The following is a 27765-nucleotide window of genomic DNA, read 5'->3' as shown; positions in this document are numbered from 1 at the left end:
ATCACACCCTCGTCCTCCCAGGGCCGAGCACGCCACTCCGACCTGGGACCTCCCCTGCTTCCTTCTTCCGGTCACGCGGCCTCGCCTTCTCCCACAGCTAAGACGCGCCGCCACCCGGCTCGCGGGTAATCGCCGCGGAGACACTGCGCAAGCCCAGCCGCCGCGCGCAGATTGCAGCCGGGGCAGGGGCAGCGGCAGGGGCAGGAGCGTGGTGACGTCATAATGGCGCGCCGCTCCCGGCGTCCTCGCAAGGTCGCCTCGGAGCGGGGCTGGCTGCGCGCCTAAGTGACCTGACGCTGGCCGGGGACGCGCCCGGTCCTGCCTTGGTGCCGGCGGCGACATGGCGGGGTACACGCCAGACGAGAAGCTTCGTCTGCAGCAGCTCCAACAGCTGAGAAGGCGATGGCTAAAGGACCAGGAGCTGAGCCCCCGGGAGCCGGTGCTGCCCCCGCAGCGGGTGTGGCCTATGGAGAAATTTTGGAATAAGTTTTTGCGGGACCAGACCCCCTGGAAGAACGTGGTGAGTGAGGGGCCTCCCCGGCGCTGATGCTCGCGCCCTGCTGCGACCCCCAGCCTGGCTGCTGGGCGCCTCCTGCCCGTTGTGGCCACACCAGGGACTGACATCACTCTGGGCCGGCAAGGCCAGGCGGTTCCTTGGAGGAGAACCAGGTTCAACCGGGACTTAGGCTTAGCAGGTTCGCTAACTTGTCCCGAGAGTCCTGGGCTGGAAGCTCTGGAGTTCAGGAGCACTTGGAGCTTTGGCAGAGTCCTGCCCTGTCGCTGTCAAGTGTGACGAGAAGGAGGCGACTCTTTTTTTTTTTTTTCCCCCATTTGTTTTTATGGAAGTTCAATTTGCCAACAGAGTATAACACCCAGTGCTCATCCCATCAAGTGCCCCCCTCAGTGCCGTCACCCAGCCACCCCCGCCCCCCGCCCACCTCACACACCCTAGGTTCGTTTCCCAGAGTTAGGAGTCTCTCATGGTTTGTCTCCCTCTAATTTTTCCCACACAGTTCCCCTCCTTTCCCTTATAATCCCTTTCGCTATTTCTCATATTCCCCATATGAGTGACACCATATAATGTTTGTCCTTCTCCGATTGGCCTACTTCACTCAGCATAACACCCTCCACTTCCATCCACATTGAAGCAAATGGTGGGTTTTCGTTGTTTCTAATGGCTGAGGAATATTCCATTGTATACATAAACCACATCTTTATCCATCATTTTTCGATGGACACCGAGGCTCCTTCCACAGTTTGGCTATTGTGGACATTGCTGCTAGAAACATCGGGGTCCAGGTGTCCCGTTGTTTCACTGCATCTGCATCTTTGGGGTAAATCCCCAGCAGTGCAATTGCTGGGTCGTAGGGCAGGTCTATTTTTAACTCTTTGAGGAACCTCCACACAGTTTTCCAGAGTGGCTGCACCAGTTCACATTCCCACCAACAGTGTAAGAGGGTTCCCCTTTCTCCACATCCTCTCCAACATTCGTGGTTTCCTGCCTTGTTAATTTTCCCCATTCTCACTGGTGTGAGGTGGTATCTCATTGTGGTTTTGATTTGTGTTTCCCTGATGGCAAGTGATGCAGAGCATTTTCTCATGTGCTTGTTGGCCATGTCTATGTCTTCCTCTGTGAGATTTCTCCTCATGTCTTTTGCCCATTTCATGATTGGATTGTTTGTTTCTTGGGTGTTGAGTTTAATAAGTTCTTTATAGATTTTGGATACTAGCCCTTTATCTGATATGTCATTTGCAAATATCTTCTCCGATTCTGTAGGTTGTCTTTTAGTTTTGTTGGCTGTTTCTTTTGCTGTGCAGAAGCTTTTTATTAAGTCCCAATAATTCATTTTTGCTTTTGTTTCCCTTGCCTTCATAGGTGTATCTTGCAAGAAGTTGCTGTGGCCAGGTTCAAAAAGGGTGTTGCCTGTGTTCTTCTCTAGGACTTTAATGGATTCTTGTCTCACATTTAGATCTTTCATTCATTTTGAGTTTATCTTTGTGTATGGTGTAGGAGAATGGTCTGGTTTCATTCTTCTGCACGTGGCTGTCCAATTTTCTCAGCACCATTTATTGAAGAGACTGTCCTTTTTCCAGTGGATATTCTTAAAGAGGCAAATCTTTGCTTAGGTTTTGCAGAATGATAGAAGGATTCACTTGAGTGAAAATTCTGTAACTTTAGTTATTTAAGAACACCTATCTGCTTTTTAAGGTTGAGGTTATAGAGGATAACACTACACTCAACTACTAGAAGACACAAGGAGCCTCTAACTGGTCATCTAACCCCATGTGATCACCATAAAAGATGGTGGTATGCTTAATGAGTAATATTCAAGAACCACCTTTCTGAACTACCACTATGTACTTTTAACACACTGTTTAATTTAAAAGTGACATTTCTGGGCTTTACACTACAGAAAGTCACTCATTTAAGAGCTGTCTTTATTTTCAGGGTCTCTGGACATTTTCTTAGGTCATTAAATTACATCAATTTAAGTGATGAACACTCTTATCTCAAAATTGCTTTCAACAAGCCACGACATTGACTAATATAATAATGGTAGTGACACTATTAAGTAACACTTGAGTACTTACTTTCTGCCCTGCATTTTGCTGAGGGTGTGACATGTGTTACTTTATTTAATTCTTTACTTCTGTAAGGTAGAAACTACTCCAAATCCTTAATTTAAATGTGTAGTAGAAAATGAGACCTACAAAAATTGAGTGATTTATTGGTGGTCACAGAGTTAGGAGTTGAAGGAGTTCACATTGAGATCCAAGTGTATCTACTTTCTTACTGTGCTACCAAGTCTTGTGCAAATTTTTCTGAGAAAGTGGTATTAGATACTTATTTATGGTGGTAAAATTAAACTCTAATTCAACTTTGCTGTCACCTTTTGTATCCCTGACATTATCCCTGACATTGTTGATTTTGGCAGCTACTGGTTGAAAGTGGACATCCCACCCAACAGCCAGTGGTATAAGGAAGTAAATAATTATTTTAGTCTGTTTTTCCATACTTTGAGTTAATTTTCCTTCTATAATCATATATACTATAGCACCTAGGGTCTAGTTATCCCTGGTAATATAGGTACGTTTCAGTCAAATTGGCTGCCTCATGAAGGTTCCATTTTTAGTTCTATTTTACCTTTCTTTTTAAAAATAGTGTACTTGAAAGCATCTTAAAGTGAGCTTGGAACACCTCTATCTATTCCAGTATGTAAAACGTTCTTTTTCAAGCTTTGGTGTGCTCAGGGTTGTGCCTTATACCTAGAATGGTGCAAGTGATGTTGATTGTATCTGAAATTGGTAAATTAGGGGGTTGACTTTATCTGAAAAATTCTGTAGGTTTGATTATTCTAATTAAATTGGTTAAAGTTATTTTTTCATTATTTATGCCATGTTTATCTTTAGTAAACTTATAATAAGGACATTTTAAAAAGTCTTTAAAATACATACATATATGTATATACATGTCTATGACATACATATCTATGACATACATATCTATATCTATATATATATATATCTATGAATACCTTACTGTAGCTTTGCAAAATAGTAATTGTCTTGAGCCTTGTTTGCTCTGAACTCTGTAGGTATGCCCTAGCTGGTCCTTTGTTTAATAAAAATACTTAAATGAGTGAGGTTACTTACAGACTGTAAGGAAATATATAGCAAGTAGACATTTAAAAATAATCATGAAATTATTATATCATTGATGCATTTTTTCTGCCACAAACATAAAAAAATGAGATACCTGATCATGTATGTTTCTTTTCTCCCCAGATTTACAAGGTATACCGACACAGTATCTTTGCTTTTACTCATGTACTTATACCTGCCTGGATTGTTCATTATTATATCAAATATCATGTGAATGTAAGTATGTTTTAAGTATGTATTTTTCAGAGTTATTTTTAATATTATACAAAATTATTTCCTATGTGGGCATGCCTTACCCTGCTTTACTTAGGGGAAATAATCTGCCACTTAAAACTGATTTTGAAAAATAAAAACAAACTGATTTTGAACTACTTTCAATAAAATAGTTAAGTAAAAGTTTTATTGAAACTTAAGGAAAGTGTGGTTTTTAATTTAATTTTATTTTTTTTAAGTTTTATTTATTTATTCATGAGAGACAGAGAGAGAGAGAGAGAGAGAGAGAGAGATAGGCAGAGACAGGCAGAGGGAGAAGCAGGCTCCATGCAGGGAGCCCGATGTGGGACTCGATCCTGGGACTACAGGATCATGCCCTGGGCCAAAGGCAGGTGCTAAACTGCTGAGCCACCCAGGGATCCCTGATTTTTTTTTTAATTAATCTTTATATTAGTTTATTACAACTTGAAGTGCATTTTCTCATAAAAACAATGTTTAAATGATCAGAATGAAATCAACCTCATAATACTAGTGTAAACTTGGGGTTCTAAGTAGGAAGGGAGCAAAGAATTTCTGCTCCTTTTTTGAGCATAGATATGATACAGGATAAAGTCAAAATAGACAAAGGTTATCTTTGTTATCGTCCCATTTCCCTTCCCTTCATTCTGATTTTTCACCATTTTCGTTCTTTAGAATCCAGGATGTCCAAAAGCTTGAACTTTGTCATGGGAAGATCTTGCATGTGGTGATTAAACTGAGGCAGTTGCCATATTTTAAAGTCAAGGGATAGTCTGGTATAGGTGTTGGATCCAAGGCAGGGTGAAGAAGGAGTACATTTAAGGGGGCAGTGGTGGCTGCCCAGCATGGAGTGTTGTAATCCAAACCCATTCTTATATCCAGTGAGGTTATTAGGTCCCAGGGAGAGGTGGATGTTGGGGGTGGTGGTGGTGAGTATACCTGTTTGAAGAGCAGCAGTGGTAGTAACCTGGAGTAGGATATTGGAACCTGAGCAAGGGGAAGAGGACATCTGTAAGAAGGATGGTTTGGGGCAATGATGGAGTGGCAGTCTATAGTAAGATGTCAGGACCTGAATGAGGAAGCTTTGCATTTTTCAATAAGAGAGTGAGTTGATAAAGTGCTATATTTAGGAAAACATAAAAAACATTGATATGATGGGGGTAATTGAAGGGAGGAAAGTACTGATGTGAGGTAAATCAACTAGAGACTGTTGCAGTTTAATAGATTTTAGTTGATGAGAATCTGGTTAGGGTGAAGATAGCAGAAATGAAAAAGAAGAGTGAAGCCCGAAGACTTTTTTTTTTGTATGACAAGCATCTTATTTTTAAAATTAATTTTATTTCATTAAATTGCCAGAACACATTGTTTAAGGAAGACAACTCAAGTTAAGTTGGGAATGAAACCAAAGTTCAGAGGCAGTTAATGACTATAAAATTTTTAGTCTTGGAAGTTATATACATAGGGTTTTGGAAAGGAGTAAATTTGTATAGGAGCATGTGCTGTCAGCATCAGTATTAGGGATGTCCAAGTGGACATGGCCTGTCTTCTATGTTAGAAACATGAAATTAGTGGAGGCTGGTAGGAATTAGAGTTGGAGTTTAGTGTTTTCACTTTATAAACCAACAGAAAATCTTCCTGCAACCATTAAAGACATATAAATTGTCTGAGGGTCAGAGGATAGTTTGTTTCTCTTGTTAATGGGCTTGTGCAAAATTTTATATTTATTTTCACCTGCAAGTCCACAGGCTATTTCATAATCATTATATGTCTGTTATTTTTTTACTGTCTTAACATGCAAGACTCTAGAGAAGAAAAATCTATTACTACTGTAAGTGCAGTTTTTTTTTAAGATTTTATTTATTTATTCATGAGAGACAGAGGCAGAGGGAGAAGCAGGCTCCTTGTGGGGAGCCCAATGTGGGACTCGATCCCGGGACTCTGGAATCACCCCTGAGCTGAAGGTAGACACTCATCCACTGAGTCACCCAGGCAATCCAGTACAAATTTTTATTTTTTTAAATATCCAAGAGTGGTTTTTATGTTCAGAAAGAACTGTCCACAGTTACCTGGAATATAAATTAAAATTCAGTTTCAAATTTAAAAAATCTCCTTTTTTCCTATTCTTTATATTCAGTTTAAAAATTCTGTTAAATTACTTATACATCTAGTAAAATATGAGCAGTCTCCTTTGTTTGTTCTTATTATCTTTGGAGTAATTCAAGTTGAACTCTCCTAAATTCCACTTACAAATATAATCATATTCTCTTACATGTTTTAAGCTGTGTTTAGACATTTTATATTTATATGTTGAATTTTGTTTTTAAGCATTTATAGGGCAAGTTAATGACACTAGGAAGCAAAATCTTTTTAAACTTATGGTCACAAGCCTCAATCAATTATGCAATTTAACTAGAATCCTAAAACTAATCTTTTAGAACCTCTAATTGCCAGATTGATTACCTTAAACAATACAAATGTTCTAAATAACAGAATATATGGATTGTCCTGGTATTTTAAGAATTTATTAAATTTGACATCTGTTTATTCTCTAGGTTTAATCTTTATTATATCTATATTTAACTAAATTTTTCTAGAATTGGAAAAACATCTTCTAAGAGAAGTAGATTTAATAAGGTGCTGTTACTGGTTTGACAATTAGAGACTTTAATGTAGTTGCTTATCTGAGGGAGTCATACTTCCAGGAGATTTTTCCTGAGCCACAGATGGACATAATTAGCTAAAGGTTTTAATGTCAATAGAGGTCCCAAAATTTCTCCCTTACCTTATTCCTTCTCTGGATTTGGGTAGATCTGCATCCTCATTTATGTTGTAGCCAGTTTGCTTCAGTTAACACCTTTACTGACTAATTGAATTTTACATTCTAGGGACATTTCAGTGTCTTCTTGCCTCTGGCCCCAGTACTTCAAAGACATTTTAATGTATTTACATTGTATTCTGAATTTATTTCCTGCTTGTGGCTCCAGTTTGAGTCTTAAATTATGCCAATCATCTTTTAATAAAATTTTGTTCGTGTGATATCGTATGCAGATGTGTATGCTTAATAAATACATTTATTTAACAAACATTTTTGGTATCTCTTGTGTGCAAGGCACTGTTCTAAACATGGGGATATAGCAGTGAACAAAGCAGATTGAGTCTCTGCCCTCATGAAATGTTTATTCTAGTCTTGAAGACTGGCAATAAATAAGGAGGCATATAATGTTATAGGGGGTGATAATCTATAGAAGAAAAACTAAGCAGGGTAAAAGACTAGATATCTCTGGGAAAGTGCTGTTTGAAAAGAAACATAGGGCAGCCCAGGTGGCTCAGCGGTTTAGCGCCACCTTCGGCCCAGGGTGTCACCCTGGAGACCCGGGATCGAGTCCCATGTCGGGCTCCCTGCATGGAGCCTGCTCTTCCCTCTGCCTGTGTCTCTGCCTCTCTCTCTGTGTGTGTCTCTCATGAATAAATAAATAAAATATTTAAAAAAGAAAAGAAAAGGAACATAAATGAAATAAGGATATGGACCAAGCAGATATCTAAAAGAACATTTCAGGTAGAGGAATCATTTCATATAGGGGCCCCGAGGCACAAGCAGACCCAACTGATTGCACTAATAGCAAAGGAACTACTTTGGCTACAATACAGAGAGAGAGAGAGAGAGAGAGAGAGAAGATCAGATAGCCAAGGGCCAGATTGTATTGGGTCTTAGGTATCATAGCAAGGACTTTGGTTTTTGCTCTAAGAATTCTGAAACTTTGAGCAGAGGAGTGGTCCATCTTAAAAGAATCACTCTACTCTGCCATGTGGAGAGTAGACTAAGAGGGCATGTGTGGACACCAGGACACTAGTGGATAAAAGAAATGATAGAAGCTTGAATAACGGTAGTAGTACTAGGTAGTGAGAAATAGTTGGATTCATGATATAATCTCAAGATAGAAACAACAGCATCTGCTGAGGAGTCAAGGTTTTTGGTCTTTCAGACTAGGAGAATGAAAGTGCCATTTGCTGCAATAAGGAAACATTTGGGGGTGGGGGAGATTACAAGCTGGACCTGGTTAAATTTGAGATGACTACTGGTGATAGCCAAATAAAGATCTTGAGTGAACAGTTGAATGTAGGAGTCTGGAGTTTGGTGAAAGTTTGGGGCTTAAGTTAAAAATTTGGGATATGATCTATTTTATTTTAGAAGACAATCTAAAACTGTAATTAACAGAGCATTACTTTTATTGCAGGCAAAACCATATGCCATTGTTGAAAGGAAGCCCAGAATATTCCCAGTAAGTCCTAATATATCTGATTTTTCTTTTATTACTTTTCTCTCTTTTTCTCCCTAAGTGATCATTAAAGTGCTCCTTTCTCTTGTCATTATAAGTTTGTTTTGTACATTCTTGTAAAAAAAAAAAAAAAAAAAGGAGATACTGTAAGGCAGCAGTTACAGTTGAAAATGGGAGGTGGGCATATTTCTTTGGAAGCTGGCTGTAAAATTTAAATGACCTTTATAGTCCTAAAGTGAACTGAAGATACCAACAGTTTTTTACTGGTACCCTGTTTCATGTAGGGTTGAGGATTTAGGGCACTAGCCTGAGCAGACACTTGAGCATGTAACAGCAACTGAATTCCTCTGCTATTAATTCCAAACTGTCATTTCTAAGGGCAGTTTGACATTAACTTCTCCATTTGTGGATTTTATATCTGTTAATGTGTACTTTAAGTTTTGTGTTTGAATATGTAAGCTATTATCCTAATTTAAAGTTGAATCTTTTCAGCATTAAAAGATTACATAGTCATCAGTTGGTATTTTTACTGGTTGTTTGTGAGGTTATTATTTAAGAATAGCAAAATACAGATTAGGTTCTTGTCCTATTTCTAGTCATAGGTAGATAATGAACTACCATCAATCTTTAAGTCCTGTGACTTTAAAAAGCAAAACTCGGTGTTGGTTCTTGCTTCAATCAAATGACATGGTCTCATTAATCCATTATCATCTGCAACAGAAGGGAACTTTAGGGCAAAGCACCAAAATCTACTAACCCTTCAGGTGGACCTCTGCTTTAGGAATTAGGGGATTTCTTCTATATTTTGTAGCATATAATTGACATGTGTCAGGGCCTTGGTAGTCTCAAAATAGCAAATTATCTTACTGGTTTCACCAGTTGAGTAATTTATTTAATCTTCCATTGAAATAATTATCACTTACTTATTTTGCCATTGTGTTCAAAGGAAAAGAAAGTGAGGCTTTCTTTAGAAGACCACAGTGATCCCAAAGCATTTTGCCTAGTCCTGTATTTTTTTCGCCACTCTTCTTGTTTCTGTGCCATTGACCCTTTGAGAAACTTCCCCTGTGAGGACCTAAAGAATGCTCATTTGTACATATATTAGAATAGGATAGGCAGTAACAAACCCTCAGATCTCAGTGGCTTAACAAAACAAAGGTCTATTTCTTATTGACATCTTAGACTGATACACATCAGGTGATCTCCACAATCTTATAGTTAATGCCATCTAGCCTATGAGGCTTCCAAAGATCATGTTAAGGCAGAGTGGGTTGAACATCTCAGGAGGATTTTAAGGTCTAAGCTTGGAACTAGCTTAGTGCATCACTTCTCTTCAGATCCTATTGGCCAGAACTCATTGTCATTGTCACATAGATCTATGTGCTTTCTTTTTTTTTTTTTTTTTAAGATTTTATTTATTTATTCACGAGAGACACAGAGTCAGAGACATAGGTAGAAGGAGAACGCAAGCTCCATGCAGGGAGCCCAATGTGGGGCTCGATTCCGGGACTCCGGGATCATGCCCTGAGCTGAAGGCAGACGCTCAACCACTGATCCACCCAAGTGCCCCTCTATGTGCTTTTTTTTTAAAATATATTTCCCAGCCTACTATGCCTGGAGTCTGTGCCCCAGTCCATCCTTCTAATTACCAAATAGCTCTTCGTTTCCTTCTCCCCACACATATAATATAGTTCTTTCTCTACAGGGAAATCCGAGTCCTGTACCTTCGCTGCAACCAGCCCCAAATGCAGGATCTCCAGACATTGTACAGTAGTGTCTGCCAGGGTTAGATGTGACTTCTTTTGGAGATCTGAGGGTCAATGAACTAAGAAGGCCAGTTTAACTGTATGCCCTGTCTTCCCCTCACTGCCCCCAAACACACCCATTGCTCAGTGGTGGAATTCGGCAAGCAGTCACTAGTTCTTGGCATTCCTAAATCCCAGTGGTCAAACATCAAGGCTCCTAACCGAGTGCAGTAAGGTAGCTGAATGGGCACTGATTTTGTTTTCTGGAATACCTTTGTTCATTGTTCTTCCTGGCTCCTGGCTCTGTCCATCCAGGGTTTGGGGTTTTTGTTTTTTTTTGTTTTTTTTCTTTTTCTTGTCCATTTTCAACCCAAACTGGACAAGCCAAGATACTTCCTTCACTTATACCTCATCTTCATGTAAAAATACTGTCCATTTTCAACCTAGACCACGTCTAAAATGGATACTGGGAAGCATGTCCTTCTTAGGGTTGGATAGCCTTTAAAATCTGCCTCCTGCACACAAGGTTGAGTGCCAGAGGTTGTTTTAAGCTCAAACATTCAAAGACTTTTGTTGCCTATATGTTTATTTGATCTAATTCCCACAACAGTTGGTAATTATGTAAAGAAAAATACTTGATGGGAGTCTATTTGCTTCTAGTCAGTCTCACATGCATCTGTACTTTGTGTAATTGCCAAGTTCTCTCATTTCTTTGTACTCATACAGCTGCCTCTTTAACTCCATGGAGTTATATGGAAGATATTTGAAGAACTGGTTCAAGATCAGTCTGAACTTTGCCATAGGACAGAGTCCTTTTGTTTGGGTTTTATTGGGCTTCTGTTTCTCAATATGTCTTCATTGTTAGCTCTTAGTTTTTAGAGATTCAGAAAGTCTTATTTTCCAGTACTGCAAGGTCCTGAATTTTTTCTTCTTTCCACTTTTGTATCTCCTCTTAAATCTGCCTCTTCTTGCCTGAGCTTATATTTCTTAAAGTACATTCCCAAGGTAGCTAGTAGTAGTCAAACATACTATAACTTTTTTTTAGCTACTTCTCCCAGAACCTCAATTCATTAGACACTTTGCTTCCAAGTTACTACTGCCCCATCTTTTAGCCTCCAATTCCAGCATCCTTGCCTCCAATGTTAAGCCAGTGCCATTGGTTTGATTTTTATTACAGCAGCATTAGTACCACTTTAAGGTAATGCTAACTGTAATGCTAACTGTGTAACAAATTACTCCCCAAATGTATAATGGCTTACACACAATAAAAGTCAAGGAATGGCAAGGGTGGGGTTGGGGTTATTTCTAGTCTACCCAGTAATTCGTAAGACTGTTAGGCTCACAAAATCTGTCTAAAACACAAAGCTGAAACTAAAGCTAAGTAATTTGCCTAAAATGATACAGCTTCCTAGAGAAGGTTCCAGAATTCTCACCACTTGATTCTGGCTCCAAAGCCCATGCCCTTTCTACCATATACATTGTATCTAGGTTTGAAAAGATAACAGTGAACCAGCTACCCAGGCAAAGTTTGCATTCTGTCTCTCATATCTGAGTCAAATAGTAAACAGGTGGGAATACATTACCTCCTTCTATTGGACTGAAGCTGTTTCCTCATAACTTTTTAAGGTTTTTCCTATTTCTTGAGGCTATACAAAATAAACATTATCTCTTTATCACCTATGAAGACCACTTTCTTGCTCCTCTGGAAATTTTGAGTGAAACTTCCCCTTATACTTCCTTCACTTATACCTCACCTTCACGTATACTTTAATATTCTGAATATTGCTCATCTTTGGACAGCTTCTACTTTAAGTCTCTTTCAAAATGTGAATGCCACAACTGAACCACATTTTCCTTGTGAGATCTGACCAAGTGAAACTATCATCTCTGCAGGCAAGATTTTTTTGCTAATGCATCTTTGTTTTTTGTTTGTTTTTTGTTTTTTTTTTAGGGTGATATAATTCTGGAGACTGGAGAAGTAATTCCACCAATGAAAGAATTTCCTGATCAACATCATTGAAGATTACTTTAAGATTTCAAAGGCATACAAAAAAAATTTCAAAGGCATATGAGGCCACGTTTATTGATGCATTACTGTATTTACTGAATATATTTTCTGGAAAAGTAATAAAGTTTACTCTGAGATATGTGTGGTCTATTTCTTCACAAATATTGTACAATTTGCAACTCTTTGAGTTATTTAACAATAAGTAAAAACTGGACAAGCCAAAAAAATATGAGTGATTACCTTTTTCTGACCATTCTTGACTTGAAAAACAGGATGTAGAAAGTAGTCACATGCCAGTTTTTTTTTCTTACATGGTACTTAATCTTATGTGAAGGTATGCAACAGAATGAAATGTTGCAATAAACAAGTATAAGAACAGCAATTCCACAGACTGTTTTAAAGAAGACTGAGGCATTTTAAGAGGTACTTTAGAAGCTCTAGGTTGAAAAGCATGTCATTCCATCTATGGTCCAGTACTCAACATGCTGTCAGATCTAGGTTGGTTTGTTTTATATAAGAATGTAAAAGAAAACCTCTGTGAGAATTAGATTGGTGGTGATTATAAAGGACTACGCAAAAATAAATTTATAAGCATCGCATAATGGATTTTACTTTATATCTAGACACGTGCCAGGGAAGCATCAGGTAAAGAACTATGTGAACAGCATTAAATCCAGAGGAATTACAAATATTCATCCCCAAGATCTGTCTGGGTATTCCTTGCTTAGCTGTCGTCGTGCAGCTACTGTCGATGCATAGATGACATATCCCCAGGAGAGCAATACGACTGCGAGGAGCAACTAAAAAAATGCAAGAGAGGGAATAAAGGCCAAGAAAATTACGTAAGTGATAATTCAGTTCCCTCCCTCCCCCCGCACCGACAGGTCGCCGAGGTGGTACGTTGCTAAGGTGAGAATTACAGTGAAAAACTCGAATAAATGGGGTCCCGGAGGCAAGTACACCCTGCGCCCTTACGTAAGAAGCGGAAGAGCGTGTCTTCCAGGAAGAGGCGGAGTCGAGGTGAGAGAGTGAAAGCCTTAATACAGGAATGGATTTTGGAGTTTCTGGGCGCTGAAGAAATAGGGGGCCTTCCGCCTGCGGGCCTAGGGAGTCGACACCGTGGAGCCCCGCCAGGCCAGGGACTTACCACTGAATAAATCCAGTCCAGGGTGCGGCGACTCACTGGCTTCATGGTAAGGAGGCGGCGGCGGCCTGCGGGAACGGAGGGAAGCTGTAGGCCCTAGAGTCACCTCCGGGGCGGCGGCTGCCGAGCGGCGGCAGCCATCTTTCAGCCGGGCACGAGCGCCCGCCCCTCGCCTCCGGCAGCGTTTCCCATCAGCCCGGCCGGCCTCTTCCGCCCGGAGCTGGAGGCGGGCTCACGTGATCCGGGGGCCTAGCTCGCCGTGGGGGGACAGGGTAAAATAAAGGAGGAAACGTGTTAAAAATGGCCTTTTCCGCCACTTAGATGGGCGTGCCTTGTCAACGGGTCTTTCCGTTGCAGTGCAATATCCGTGCAAGATAATATGCCGTCGTGTGCATTTAAAAATTTATTTGAAAAAAATGATCTTCATTTTAAGTATGACACGGGCTTCTAACGCCGGAGAGATGAACATTTCCACCCGCATTTCTTTCCACGTAATACAGAGAGACGTTCGCATATTCATCATTGACTTAAGAGTACCACCCACTTTTATATAACAGCGACGAGTCGTGGTGGGGAGTCCCTGTTCATTGAGCCCTTCTTCCTGAAACAAAAGTCTTGGAGAACGCAATGGCTTGTGGAAGAAATAACGTAACTGCCAATCAACAAGTGTTTTTTGAGCGCTTTTTGTGTGCTTAGGGCGGTAGCACGTGTCAAATTTTCAGCCAGAGACGGCATTTTGTACGCGGGCGGTTGTAGCAAGTCCAGCTCTGCAATGTTTTGGGACGCTCTGGTGTGAGGTCTGTGGGTAGAACGGGGCAGTGGGCCGCCTTAGGCCCAGACGTTCTGTCCCTGTACATCTCAGATATCACCTAAAGAGGGCTTTAACCCGGATTCCGGGGAATGGGGAAGTGTAAAGTATTCCTTTGAGAGGAAAAAGCTTGTCTTGGGAAGATTTTAAGGCCCCGTTCTCTTAGGTAATGCCTGTTTACCCCTGGGCTGGAGTAGATTTCTTTACGAAGACCGCGTAGGACACTGCTTGGGCCCTGGCTCTGGATTCCATTCGAATCCCAGAGTTCTGTCCCCGCTGTGCAACTGGAGGCGGTCCCTTCCCCTCCAAGTAACTCCGTTCCTTTTTACACTGGAGGTAATTTTAGCAACTTCTCGCAGAGTTTGGTCAGTTTTAAACGAGACCAAGCTAAGTTAGGAGCGAACGTCAAGTATCGCGCCTGTAGGCCCCGGAAACTACTGGTAACGAGAGTGATGGTGGCGGTTAGTGATTTGTGCCTGGGCGATTCTCGGAGCTTTTACGCCCGGAGTAGGGGCGGGGGCGGGGGCGGGGGCGGGGGGGAAGGGCCGGGGCTCGGGCGAGCATTCTAGGCCCCGCCCTCCATGCCGGCCGGCGCCTTTCTACCGCGCATGCGTTACGCACGCGGGTGTTGTGTTTTGACGCGCGGGGAGCTGCGGAGGGGGTCTCGTTTCTGCTGCCTCCCCCCAAGCTGCCATTGGTGATGAGCGCTTTACGTCACAGGGGTCGCAGCAGCCGCCGGGGTCTCCGCTGTCTCGCGAGGAGGGTGAAGCGCCCCCGCCTGCTCCGGCTCCTGAGGGCCGGCGGCGAAGTCGCCGGGTGCGCCTTCGCGGATCCTGCCGTCATCGACCTAGCTTTCTGGGCCGCCGGGAGCTTGGCTCGAGCGCGCCAGCCGGGCCTGCGCCGGTATCCTCCGAGGTGAGTGAGATTCGGAACAATGGGGCGCGGGGGTCGGGAGGGGTGGGCCGGCCGGCGCTCCGGGCCTGGGAAGAGGCCCCGGCACCGGGGAGCTGCGATCTGGGCCTGAGGGGCCGGCCGGGCCTCGGCGGGGCGGGGCGGGGCGTCGGGGCGGGGCTGGCGGCGGGCGGGCCGGCGGCTCCGGTGTCGCACCTGTGGATTTGTGCCGGCGGGCGGGGGAGGGCTGCGTTTCCTAGAAGCCCTCCCGAGGGGCGCGAGCCTGGCGGTGTACTGGAAAGAGCTCGGCCTCGAGGGGGTGCGGCGGGGGGGGGGGTGGGGGGGGGGGGGGGGGGGGGAGCCCGCAGCGAGCACTGCGTTCGCGTCTCCTCAGAGGTGTGCCGGAGGTTAGATCGAGCGTCCTCCTCTCACTGCCTGCCTGTAAAACGGGAGGAGCAGTGTTGTAGTTCGTGTGATTATGTAATGCACGTGGGGCTCATCTGCGGTCCTGGCCGGTGGCCGTTCTCAGCCGGAGGAGGCCACTGTCACCGTGCTGTTACACGTAGGGGGCCGGGCTCGCCTGCCTGTGGTTTCTCCGTCCTTCCAGTCAGGGCGGCTTTCCTCGTGGGCTGCCGAGTCGTAGCCTGGAAGGGGGCAGTACTGAGGTGAAGCAAACAATGCCTTAAGGGCAAAAGGGAACAGAATTTTCGGTAGGTAAATTTCAAGATTATTTAAGTTAAATTAACAGTTATCCGAGATTTAAGTTAACGGCGAAGTTTGGGTTCTTTTTTTTCTTTTTTTTTTTTTTTAACTGTTTTTATTGCTTGTAGTCCATGAGATTCAAAGCTGTAGTCAGCCAAAACCATCATGATTAGCTGGAATGAGTGGCTTTAGCGGGGAATGGTTCCCTAAAAGTTCTTTTTATGTCTGGTATTGGAATTAAAATTTATAAGACCTGGTTAATAGATCCTTTAAGATCCGAATGATCCTTTGGAACTGGTGATTACATTGCAGTTGAAGGAGGTACAGTGATTTCGCTAAGGTAATAAAAAGAACCCAGATTATTTTTTAATACTTGGGGTTTATTCTAGTGCATCTTATTTTGTACGCTTTTTAGCCACCTTGCGTGGATATACGAAATGCAGTAATTATATTTAGAAAAAAAGATGATTTGTGGGCAGCCCCGGTGGCACAGCGGTTTGGCGCCGTCTGCAGCCTGGGGTGTGATCCTGGGGACCCCGGATCCAGTCCCACGTCGGCCTCCCTGCATGGAGCCTGCTTCTCCCTCTGCCTGGGTCTGCCTCTCTGTCTCTATGAATAAATAAATAAATAAATAAATAAAAATTAAAAAAAAAGATTATTTGTTATAGTTTTCCTGAGTTGTTATAATCAGCTATAGGTGATGGAAAGGACTAAAATTAACTTTATTTTCACATGGGGTAACAGTATTAAATTCTTACCCCATACTAATCATGCTAAGAGTTTACATAGAGTAATATATGCCTTCACACAACCATCTTTTCAGGCGGGCGCTAGTACTTAATCGATTTTAGAATTGAGAAATTTTAAGGTTTTGAGAAGTTAAATAATTTCCTCCAGATCACACCATTAATAAGTGGTTTTGATTTTCACCCTGGCTCTGCATTAGAATTGATATCATTCCCCTATATGTAATCACCATTTTTGAATGTCCAGTTTATAATTTAGCCTTCAGCCCTTGATTCTTCACACCCCCCCCCCAATCTATTTTCCCTAGGTAAGTATGCTTGTTAATATCTGAAATTCCCCCAAAATGTGACAGGAAGCATTCTTACCTTGTTAAAGCCAATAGGTTTAAAATTTGGGGAAGGTTTGGTTTAATCAGTGTATCCTAAAGATGATAAACTTTATTTAGAATTTGGGAGGCTTGGTTAAGGAAATAGGATCAGAAGAACTGATTTTTTCTTTATGTTTATGGAAAATTAACTTGAAGTCCCAATTCCTGGAGTGCCAGGATACAGAAACCTTATTGCAGGCTTCTAGAACCTGAAGCATTAAATCTGCCATCTGTTCCACCTTTGCTACTTAAACCTAGAATTTATAAAGAAACTAGTCATCTTAATCTGTCCCCTAGCTTGTATTATGCCTTAATTTGTATTTTTAAGGCCACTTTATGGAGATATAGTTTATATTCCATCCATAAAGTTTACCTGTTTAACGTTTGTAACCCAGTGGTTTTTAGGGTTTTTAGTATACTTAGAGAGTTGTGCAACTATAATTGAACATTTTCATCATTCCAAAAATAAACTGTGTAATCTCTCTCCCTCCCCCAGCAACCAGCAGTCTATTTCCATCTATAGATTTGCCTATTCTGGACATTTCATATAAATGGCATCATACAACATGTGGTCTTATGTGACTTTTTTTTCTCCATTTTGCCTAATGAAAAGTTTCCGTTCTTATTGTAGCATGTATCTGTTTCATCTTTTTTATTGCTCGATAATATTCCACTGTATGGGTATACCACATTTTATTTTTCTTTTCATAAGTTGGTAGGGTTGTTTCCACTTTTGAGCTTTTATGATAAATGTTGCTATGAATATTCACATGTAAGTTTTGGTATGGACAGTATGTTTTCTTGGATGGGTATTTAATTCCAGGGTCATATGGTAATTCTATTTCATTTGTATCCCAGCAAATATTTTAGCAAAAATTTTTTTAAAGTAATTTCTACACCCAGTGAGGGGCTTGAACTCATGACCCTGAGATCAAGAGTTACATGCTCTACTGGCTGAGCCAGCCAGATGCCCCATTAATAAATGTGTTAATTTCAGCATTAGTGATGCTTTTGAAGGAAAATCTCTTATTTGATGATGTATATGCATTGCCACTGTTTGATGTTTCTGATGAATACTGTTTTTTATATCTAAAGATATTACTATGAGAAATACAACTCTATTTTTTTATATCTTATGGATGTTCCTGATCATTCTTTTGCCCTGTACTATACTGTTGAAGTGGTTAACAGGCTTATTATAAAACTAGGGAAGGGAAGAAAAGTTGTGTTTTTGTTTTTAAGATTTTATTTATTGGAGAGCGAGTGCATGCACAAGCAGGGCCAGAAGGAGAGGGAGAAGCAGACTCCCCGCTGAGCAGGCAGCCCCATGGGGGGCTGGGGCTCAGTCCCAAGATTCTGGGAACGTGTCCTGGGCCAAAGGCAGATGCTTAACTGGCTGAGCCACCTAAGATCCCTTCCCTTAAGATTCCATTAAAAAAAAAAAAAAAAAATTCTACTTAGTTGAGATTTTGTTTTATTTTAAGTTTACTACCTACAAATTTCCTTTAATAAAATGCATTCAGGGTTGTATTTTTTATGTGAACTGCAAATGTTCAGTAAACACTACAGTTTTGTATTTCCATGACACAAATCAAGGTACAATGTATTAACTTTAAATTCACCAGTCTTTTAAAAAAGTCTAATAATCTCTTTATTATATAGAAGGGCAAACTAAAAAATCTAGATTTTATTGAATGTTTCCAGTTTATAGTTTTAGGGGAAACGTGGTCAGTCCAGATTCTCTGATAACCTATCCAGTTTCTCTCCACTCTTCATTCCTTCCCCTAATGTACAGACTCTGTCTGTGATCCTAAAAATTTTTATTTTTAGGCTTTTTATTTCCTGGGAGGAAGAATAAAAATGTTAGAAGTAGGAGAAAATGCCGAGAAATTTAAATATTATTAAGGTTTAGATATATTAATGACAGTTATTATTGTATATAGTTAAATACATTAATGAAAGCAGTTTATTATAATTACATGCTGTTTAAGAGCAGTGGTGATTTCTGTATTTCTAGTCTAGAAAATAAAAGACTAGAAATATTTGGATCCCTGAAGAAACATTTGTTCAGTATTAATTGATTTCCTATTAAGTTATGTCTCTGAGAAAGTTAAGATGCCCTTAGATGAGCAAGTTTAATTTGAAATTTCTGATGAAATAGTTACATTTCACAATCATGAATTTTGTTGTGGGTTTGTTTTTGTTAGAATTTGGTATGGCCAGTTTTTTGGTTTTTTTTTTTTTTTAGATTTTATTTATTTATTCATGAGAGACACAGAGAGAGAGAGAGAGAGAGAGAGAGGCAGAGACACAGGCTGAGGGAGAAGCAGGCTCCATGCAGGGAGCCTGATGTGGGACTCGATCCCGGGACTCCAGGATCACACCTTGGGCTGAAGGCAGGTGCTAAACCGCTGAGCCACCTAGGGATCCATTCCCTGGCCAGTGTTTAGAAAGTTATAATTCCATTAGACTAAATTGATAGCAGTTGACCATTGATGGAACTTTCTATGATAGAGGAGGTAGAGAAAGATGAATAGGCCCAGGAAACCTAAAGAAAAAAATTTTTTTTTTTTTTTTAAAGATTTGATTTATTTTATTCATGAGAGACACAGAGAGAGGCAGGGACCAGGTACAGTGAGAAGCAAGCTCCATGAAGGGAGCCTGATGTGGGACTCGATCCTGGGATGCCAGGATGACGCCCTGGGCCAAAGGCAGACTCTCAACCTCTGAGCCACCCAGTCGTCCCGAAAGAAACATTTTTAATATATACTCAATGATTAATATAGAGTGCAGCTAAAGAGTGATTTATAAGATAACCAGGCCAAAAATGTGATGCATACCAAATTTCAGCTCTGGCAAATTTGCAAGTTAATGGGTTGAGGCACCTAGGTAGCTCAGTTGGTTAAACATCCATCTGCTTTTGGCTCAGGTCATGATCCCAGCATTCTGGGATCAAGCCCCCTGTCAGGCTCTCTGCTTGGTAGGGGATCGGGGAGCCTGCTTCTCCCTCTCCATCTGCTGTTCCCCCTGCTTGTGCTTCCGTGTGCGCTGTTTCAGACAAATAAATCTTAAAAAAAAAAAGGGGGGGGTCAACATAAACTGATACATTTAAAGAAAACAAAACTAATTAAGATTCTAGTGATCCTTGTGGGGAAAAAATAACAAGGGAAGGGCACTGGAAGCATGATTTCTTTTTTTTTTTTTTTTTAATTTTTATTTATTTATGATAGTCACACAGGGAGAGAGAGAGGCAGAGACATAGGCAGAGGGAGAAGCAGACTCCATGCACCGGGAGCCTGACGTGGGATTCGATCCTGGGTCTCCAGGATCACGCCCTGGGCCAAAGGCAGGCGCCAAACCGCTGCGCCACCCAGGGATCCCTGGAAGCATGATTTCAAGAAACATTGTGGCTGCCTTTGGATTAAATAAAAAAGCTCAAAGACTTAGTAATGTAAGGAATCAGTGAGGAATTGAATATAGTAGTGTAACCATAGTATAATAATACTAACAGCAACTAATATTTACACAGCAGTTGCTAGGAGCCAGGAACTATTCTTTGGACACCTTTACATATATTATTTCATTTAGTCCTCACTAAAAGATACTCTCTCTGTGTGAAAGAATCTTCCACTAAAAACTACAGAATTGGTTTAAACAGGTAAACTTTTGGTATGCAAATTATCTCACCGTAGTTATGTTTAAAGGTATACATTCAATATTTTACATAAATAAAGCAAGTCAGTAGTCTATATTGCTCAGGGGATATGTATGCAAGAACTAAAACAATAGATAGAAATAACACCAGCTGAAGACTGTGGTGTTTTTGGTTTTTATTTTCTAGAGGGGGATAGGAGGAGAAGATAAGGGATATTTAAAAAATATTGAAATAGCCATGAAAAAAATGTTGCTAAATCTGAGTGGTGGATACATGGGTACTTGGCAGATTGTGTGTGTGTGTATAAGTATATAAATATATATACCTTTATATATTTATATGTATATAAAATTCTTTTTGGTTAAATTCTTTTTTAAAAGAACAGAATGCTGCATAATATTTGAGAGCTTCCTGGGTACCAGGCACCTTTTCTAAGGTCTTCATAAACCCTGTGATGCAGGTTCTATTATTGCTGATACATAGTCACACCACTGGTGTGAAACCAGGATTCAAACCCAGGAAATATGTGACTTTTAGAGCTTGTGTTTTAAGTACTATATGACTATGTTACACTCTCCCTTCATATTACAAGGTTAATGAGCTACTCAGCTATTTTCACCAAAGTATGTTTCACAATCATTTATTTGAATTTTTTTTTTTTTCAGATTTTAGTCTGTTCTTTTTTTCTGGTTACTGATGTATTTTTTTCCCTTTTACAGATAATGGCATCAGCTGCTAAGGAATTTAAAATGGACAACTTTTCACCTAAAGCTGGTACTAGCAAATTGCAACAGACAGTACCAGCTGATGCATCTCCTGATTCTAAGTGTCCTATATGTTTGGATAGATTTGATAATGTGTCTTACTTAGATCGCTGTTTACATAAGTTCTGTTTTCGCTGTGTACAGGAGTGGTCAAAAAACAAAGCTGAATGTCCACTATGTAAACAGCCCTTTGATTCTATTTTCCATTCTGTGAGGGCAGAAGATGACTTCAAGGAGTATGTCCTAAGGCCTTCATATAACGGTTCTTTTGCAACCCCTGATGTTCCACGATTTCGCTATCGTACAACTATGACAAGAGATCGAAGTGCTTCTGTTTATTCACCTAATAATACTATGAGTAGAAGAACAACAACTCCACCAGATAGTGGAGTACTATTTGAGGGGTTAGGCATTTCAACAAGACCTAGAAATGGTGAAATTCCTCAACTTATGAGACAGATTGCAGTAAGGAGGCCAACTACTGCAGATGAAAGATCTTTGCGGAAAATTCAAGAACAGGATATTATTAATTTTAGACGAACTCTTTATCGTGCTGGCGCCCGTGTTAGAAATATTGAAGATGGTGGTCGCTGCAGGGATATTTCAGCTGAATTTTTCCGTAGAAATCCAGCTTGCCTTCACAGATTAGTCCCCTGGCTAAAACGTGAACTTACAGTTCTTTTTGGAGCTCATGGATCTTTAGTGAATATTGTCCAGCACATCATCATGAGTAATGTTACTCGCTATGACTTGGAAAGTCGGGAATTTGTGTCTGACTTAAGACCATTTCTGCTTAATCGGACTGAGCATTTTATACATGAATTTATCAGTTTTGCTCGATCTCCTTTTAACATGGCAGCTTTTGACCAGCATGCTAATTATGATTGCCCTGCTCCTTCATATGAAGAAGGTAGCCATTCTGATTCTTCAGTCATAACAATATCTCCTGACGAAGCTGAGACTCAAGAGTTAGATATCAATGTAACCACTGTTAGTCAGGCACCGTGGGATGATGAAACTCCAGGGCCATCTTACTCAAGCTCAGAACAGGTACACGCTGCCATGTCTTCCCTTTTAAATACTTCTGATAGTTCAGATGAAGAACTTGTAACAGGAAGAGCCACATCTCAGATACAAGGAGTACAAACTAATGAAGACCTCAATAATGACAGTGATTCTTCTTCAGATAATTGTGTCATTGTTGGGTTTGTTAAACCACTAGCTGAGAGGACCCCAGAACTTGTTGAACTGTCCTCTGATTCTGAGGAGTTAGGCTCTTATGAGAAAATGGAGACTGTGAAGACACAAGAACAGTCTTATAGTTCTGGTGATAGTGATGTTAGTAGATGCTCATCTCCACACTCTGTCCTTGGAAAGGATGAGCAAATAAATAAAGGTCATTGTGGTTCTGGTAAAAGAATCAAGTCAAAGAAAGAAGAGAAGCACTCTACATCATTGTCATCTCCCAGAGACCTGAGCTCGTCTATCAGAGGAGACAGGGTATATTCCCCATATAACCGTAGACACAGGAGGAGGGGAAGATCAAGAAGTTCAGATTCTCGTTCCCAGAGTAGAAGTGGGCATGATCAGAAGAGTCGTAGAAAGCATCATGGGAAGAAAAGGATGAAAAGCAAAAGGTCTAGGAGCAGGGAGAGTAGCAGACCTAGAGGTAGAAGAGACAAGAAGAGATCAAGAACCAGAGACAGCAGTTGGTCAAGAAGAAGCCAGACTCTCTCTCTCAGTAGTGAAAGCACAAGCAGATCAAGATCTCGTAGCAGTGATCATGGTAAAAGAAGATCACGGAGCAGAAATAGAGATCGTTATTATTTAAGAAATAATTATGGAAGCAGGTATAAGTGGGAGTATACTTACTATAGTAGAAACAAGGACAGGGATGGCTATGAATCATCTTATAGGAGGAGGACTCTGTCCAGAGCTCATTATTCCAGACAATCTTCAAGTCCAGAATTTAGAATTCAGTCCTTTTCTGAAAGAACAAATGCTAGGAAAAAAAATAATCACAGTGAAAGGAAGTATTACTACTATGAAAGGCACAGATCAAGAAGCCTGTCCAGTAATAGATCAAAAACTGCATCTACAGGGCCTGACTGGGTAAGAAATGAAAAGCCCGGAGGGAAACGAAAATACAAAACACGGCATTTGGAGGGTACTAATGAAGTGGCTCAACCTTCTCGTGAGTTTGCTTCTAAAGTAAAGGAAAGTCATTACCAAAAGTCCTCATCAAAATTGGATGGCAACCACAAAAATGAGAGTGACAGCTTTTCAGACAGCCGATCATCAGACAGAGAGACAAAACACAAAAGGAGAAAAAGGAGGACCCGGAGCCTAAGTGTAGAGATAGTTTATGAAGGCAAAGCTACTGATACAACTAGGCATCATAAAAAGAAAAAGAAGAAGCACAAGAAGAAGCATAAGAAACATCATGGGGACAATGGTTCACGTTCGCCAGTTGTAATTACCATTGACAGTGATAGTGATAAGGATTCTGAAGTAAAGGAGGATACAGAATGTGACAATAGTGGTCCTCAGGACCCTCTACAAAATGAGTTTTTGCCTCCTCCCTTGGAACCATTTGAAGCTAAAGATGTAGTTACAATAGAAGATGAATTTGGCATCCTAGACAAGGAGTGTAATATTTCCACACTTAATGACAACTTGAATAATGCCAACAAAACTGTGGATGATATTCCACCCCAGGCAGCTTCGGTTGAACAAACTCTTGATGTAAGAGAAGAGAGTACTTTTGCCTCTGATTTGGAGAACCAGCCCAGTAATGTTGCTATTCACACTGAGCCATCAAGGCAGTTGCCGTCTCCACGGACATCGTTAATGTCAGTATCTCTTGGTAGAGACCACGATATGTCTTAAAACTGCCAAAGCATCTCATTGAGAATTCTGATGGTATAAAAAAAAAACAAAAAACAAAAAGAACAGTGTCATCTACTGCAGTCTATTTAAAGATGACTTTTGGTGAAAACTCTTAGCCCCTTAAAAATATTTTAAGTAATTTTTTTTTGTGTTAAAAATTTGTAAAAATCATTATTTGTTCAAAAAGTATGTATGTCCCACCCTCAGAGATATGCACTTTTAAGTGAGGAAAATGATATTGCTAGCAGTTTATTTAAAACTTGGGATCCTTTTTAAATAAAAAAAATATAAATTTTAGAAGTTATTTCATAAAGCCATATGGTATTGACATATTTTTAAAGTAGTCAATGAGTATTTTTGAATTTTTTTTTTTGAGAGTTATTCTGGAAATGTGTTATAAGCTAGGAGAATCCCTTTGGACAGTTTATTTTTCTTCTTAAAAATTTGTATGATTCAAAACCATTTCTTCAGGTTAAATTGAGGCATTTTAATCTGCACAGTTTGACACCTGCCAAAAGAAAAATTTAAATATTTCCTTTATATACTTGTTTATCTGGACTGCCAGTAAAACAGATGTGTATTCAACAAAATAAAAAATAAAACAGTAACACTTTAAAACAAGAATCTAGAAATTTTCCTACGCAGTATTGCCTTAAAAAAAAAAAAAATCGAATTACTTGAACTACTTAGAGGAGCTAAAATCTTCAAAATAGTTAAGGGTATACTTGTTAATACTAAATTTCAAGTGATCTGCATTTTAATTTAGTTCTTTAATCTGATTATGAGGAATATCTTCAGCAGAATGCAGCTATGTAGCATTTAGCTTACTAAAAACAAAAGATCCTTGCCAAAGTTCTTTTACATTGGTACTTACACACAAAGTAATTATGTTTATGTTTTATTCTGTTTTAGAAATGACAAATTGCTCTCCATCTATCCTAAAATAAGATTGCCAGTGAGTAACAGAACTTGGATTAAGTCTAATTCAGCCTTCAGTTTGCCTTGCTACCATATTCATTTGTTGTTCAACAGAAATTGGGATGCCTGATGTGTGGCAGGTTCTATACTATGTTTTTAGGGTTTTAGTGGTAGAACAAAGCAGATACGCTCCTTGCCATCGTGGAACATATATGTAAACATTACAAACCATAAGTTCTTTGGAGGGAAAGTATGATTTCCTAGAAGAGCATACAGTGGGGGCCTAATCTCATGTGGAAATGATGGCTGAATTGAAATTCAGAAAACAGATGTTAGCTAGGAGTAGAGTTGTTCTTAGCAAAGGGAAAGACATCCAAAGATTCAAAAGCAGAAGGATAGCCTTGCATATTCCAAGAATTGAAAGAAGGCAAAGTTAGTCACAGGGCAGAGTGTGGCACTAAGCTTTGTAGGTCATGTTTGTATTTGTCCTAATGGCGGTAGGAAATTCTTTTAAACGACAATCAGAATTGATGTTTGCAATTTTTATAAGATTAGACATTGAGAAATTATGGGAAGACTATAGTTGATCAAGGAATATAATTTGAAATTATGATTTTGTAGTTTAAGTATTAAAAACAATGCTATTTTATTTTCTGATCTTACATATTTTTAAACATTTAGTGAAAACCTATCTTAGTGTTGTCAGTTAAACACATGGATCTCATCTTAATACGTGGCAGCATCATATCATCCTCTTAGGGGTTCAGGCCAAAAATTTCCCGGTCTTTGATTCTCCTCCTTCAGCCCTCTCATTCAATCCCCAAATCCTGGTCACTGAATATTTCTAATGTCTCTACACGGTTATCCAATCTAGGCAGCCATGATCTCTTACCTGTGCTTTTACAGTGGGTCGGCCTGCATCCAGTGTTGCTCTAAACCTACCTGTTTGCCTCCAGCCTTTCTTGATGTAGCAGTCAAAAGATTTTTTTTTTTAAGTTTTTGTTTTGTTTCATTCCCCTATTTAAAAATCTTTCAGTAATTTTCTGTTATTCTTAAGATAGTTAATGAAAGCAAACAAAAATCCAGCATAATATGGTTTACATACCTCTGCCTAATCAGATTCTGGTTCATTGTCAGCTTTTCTCTCACCTCATTTGTGCTCTGGCCATCCTAATCTCAGGTCTATGGAGGTGCTGCTCCCTGTTAATGCAGAGCCTTCATGTGGATCTTTCTTCTGGAAACAATCCCATCCTAAAGGAAAGCTTCTGGTAAAGTGTGCCGTCCTCCATTATTTTCCCTCAATTATTTACACTCTCAATAACCTTGGAGTCCTGTAGTAATTCATTACTAAGTGTTCTCTCACCTGTCTGCAAGTTCTTTGGCAACCATATGTACATTTTCTGGTAAACCACTTCTGTTTTCTTTCATATAGGAAATATTTAAAGCATTTGATGGATGACTAGATAGTAGGGATTTTAAAAATTGGGACCTGCTGTCTGCTTTTAGAGGGTTCCACTGTCTTAACTTTTAGCCTACCAGTATATTCTTTTAAGCTGTTCACCTGATTCAGTGTGTATGAGATATTTTATCTTAACCTTAGATTTTCAGTGTCTTTTTTTGACTTTTCCTTTGTTTAAAGGAAATGCAATCAAGCATTTGCACTTTCTCGTTCGTCAATCCTCAGATTGACAACAAGAAAACTTTTTATTACTTTTACTTCCCAGTCTCAGGAAACTCTGGGAGCCAATCCAAGGGCCTCCTCAACCCGTTTAATGTGTAATAAGATGGGCTGTGTGTACAAAGGGGCAACAATTTATTCAAGGTAAGCTGATGGCCCATTCTTGCAGGTTCTTACATCATGGGGAATAATTGCAGTCCTCTGCCAGTGGGATGGACACCCAGAGCTAGTCAGAAGTTTCAGAAGATTCTCCAAGATACAAAAAATCAAGTATAACCTGGTTCAGTTTGTCACCAGCCCCAGTATCCCCACCAATGTCCCCACCAGTGACAGTAGGGGAAGGGAAGTAGAGGGAGAAGGGTTACTCTTCACACACCAGATTTCATCAGAATTCTGAGCATGGGTCCATTTCTAACATCAAACTCATTGAGCTATGCACAATCAAAACATTAACTGATTAAATTACTATAATGTAGCTATCACTGAGACCAGAACTTATGTAGTAGTACCCTCTTACCTGTAAAGGAGAAGTTCCAAGATCCACCAGTGAATGCCTACAACTAGATAGTACCTGACTTTGTATGTACTGTTTTCTATACATACATACCTATGATAAAGTGTATGTTAGGCACAGGAAGAGATTAATAACAATAAAGTTGGACAATTATAGCAGTACACTGTAATGAAAGTTATATGAATGTGGTCTCTCAAAATAACTTGTACTTGCCCTTGTGATGTGAAACGGTAAAATGCCTAAGGAATGAAGTGAAGTGAATGACCTAGGCATTGTGATGTAAGCATCAGGCTACTGTTGACCTCCCCATACTTCAAAAGGCTTCCGAATCATAGTTGACTGTGGGTGAGGGAGCACTATTCTATAGACATGTCCATTGTTTGATGCCTTTAGGAAAACCTGTGTAGGAAGCTAAATCATGATTATTGTGTATGCAGCCTACTTTCAAGTGGTTCAGAAAAAAACTGCGTATATAGATGGAGATGGTGATAAAGTAAATTGTGGCAAAATGTTAAAAATTGAGGGTAAAAATGTAGGAAGTCTTTATACTTAATTTTTGTAGTTTTTCTGTAAGTTTGAAATAATTTCAGAACAGGCTAATAAGGGCAGCCCCGGTAGTGCAGCAGTTTAGCGCCGCCTGCAGCCCAGGTTGTGATCCTGGAGACCTGGGATTGAGTCCCACGTCAGGCTTCCTGCATGGAGCCTGCTTCTCCCTCTGCCTGTGTCTCTGCCCCCCCACCCCCAATAAATAAATAATATTAAAA

At 40.3% G+C, this 27765-nt stretch overlaps 2 protein-coding genes and 1 long non-coding RNA gene across 4 annotated transcripts; 2 read left to right on the top strand and 1 right to left on the bottom strand.

Moving 5' to 3' along the window:
* The first annotated feature begins 226 nt into the window (after positions 1–226).
* NDUFB6 (NADH:ubiquinone oxidoreductase subunit B6) lies at positions 227–12062 on the top strand. Its single transcript, NM_001252281.1, has 4 exons — positions 227–520; positions 3787–3879; positions 8130–8174; positions 11868–12062. The coding sequence occupies exons 1-4, from the start codon at positions 341–343 to the stop codon at positions 11934–11936; spliced, it is 387 nt and encodes a 128-aa protein (NP_001239210.1). The 5' UTR covers positions 227–340; the 3' UTR covers positions 11937–12062.
* On the bottom strand, positions 11973–27244 carry LOC119876815. Its single transcript, XR_005366913.1, has 4 exons — positions 27095–27244; positions 25959–26060; positions 13072–13317; positions 11973–12724 (listed from the first exon to the last, which is right to left on the bottom strand). It is a non-coding gene; the product is annotated as an uncharacterized LOC119876815 (long non-coding RNA).
* Positions 12936–24509, top strand: TOPORS (TOP1 binding arginine/serine rich protein, E3 ubiquitin ligase). 2 transcript variants are annotated; one of them, XM_038552591.1, is made up of 3 exons: positions 12936–13117; positions 14597–14791; positions 20958–24509. In XM_038552591.1, the coding sequence occupies exons 1-3, from the start codon at positions 13115–13117 to the stop codon at positions 23889–23891; spliced, it is 3132 nt and encodes a 1043-aa protein (XP_038408519.1). In that variant the 5' UTR covers positions 12936–13114; the 3' UTR covers positions 23892–24509. The 2 variants fall into 2 exon arrangements, with proteins under 2 accessions (XP_038408519.1, XP_038408520.1); XM_038552592.1 differs by lacking the exons at positions 12936–13117; positions 14597–14791 and adding an exon at positions 15156–15477.
* Positions 27245–27765: the final 521 nt, after the last annotated feature.

Source organism: Canis lupus, chromosome 11 (genome assembly GCF_011100685.1).
Source record: "Canis lupus familiaris isolate Mischka breed German Shepherd chromosome 11, alternate assembly UU_Cfam_GSD_1.0, whole genome shotgun sequence".
In the NCBI taxonomy this organism is placed as follows: domain Eukaryota; kingdom Metazoa; phylum Chordata; class Mammalia; order Carnivora; family Canidae; genus Canis; species Canis lupus.
Note: the sequence above shows the minus strand (reverse complement) of the source record. Positions and strands in the feature narration are given on the sequence as shown.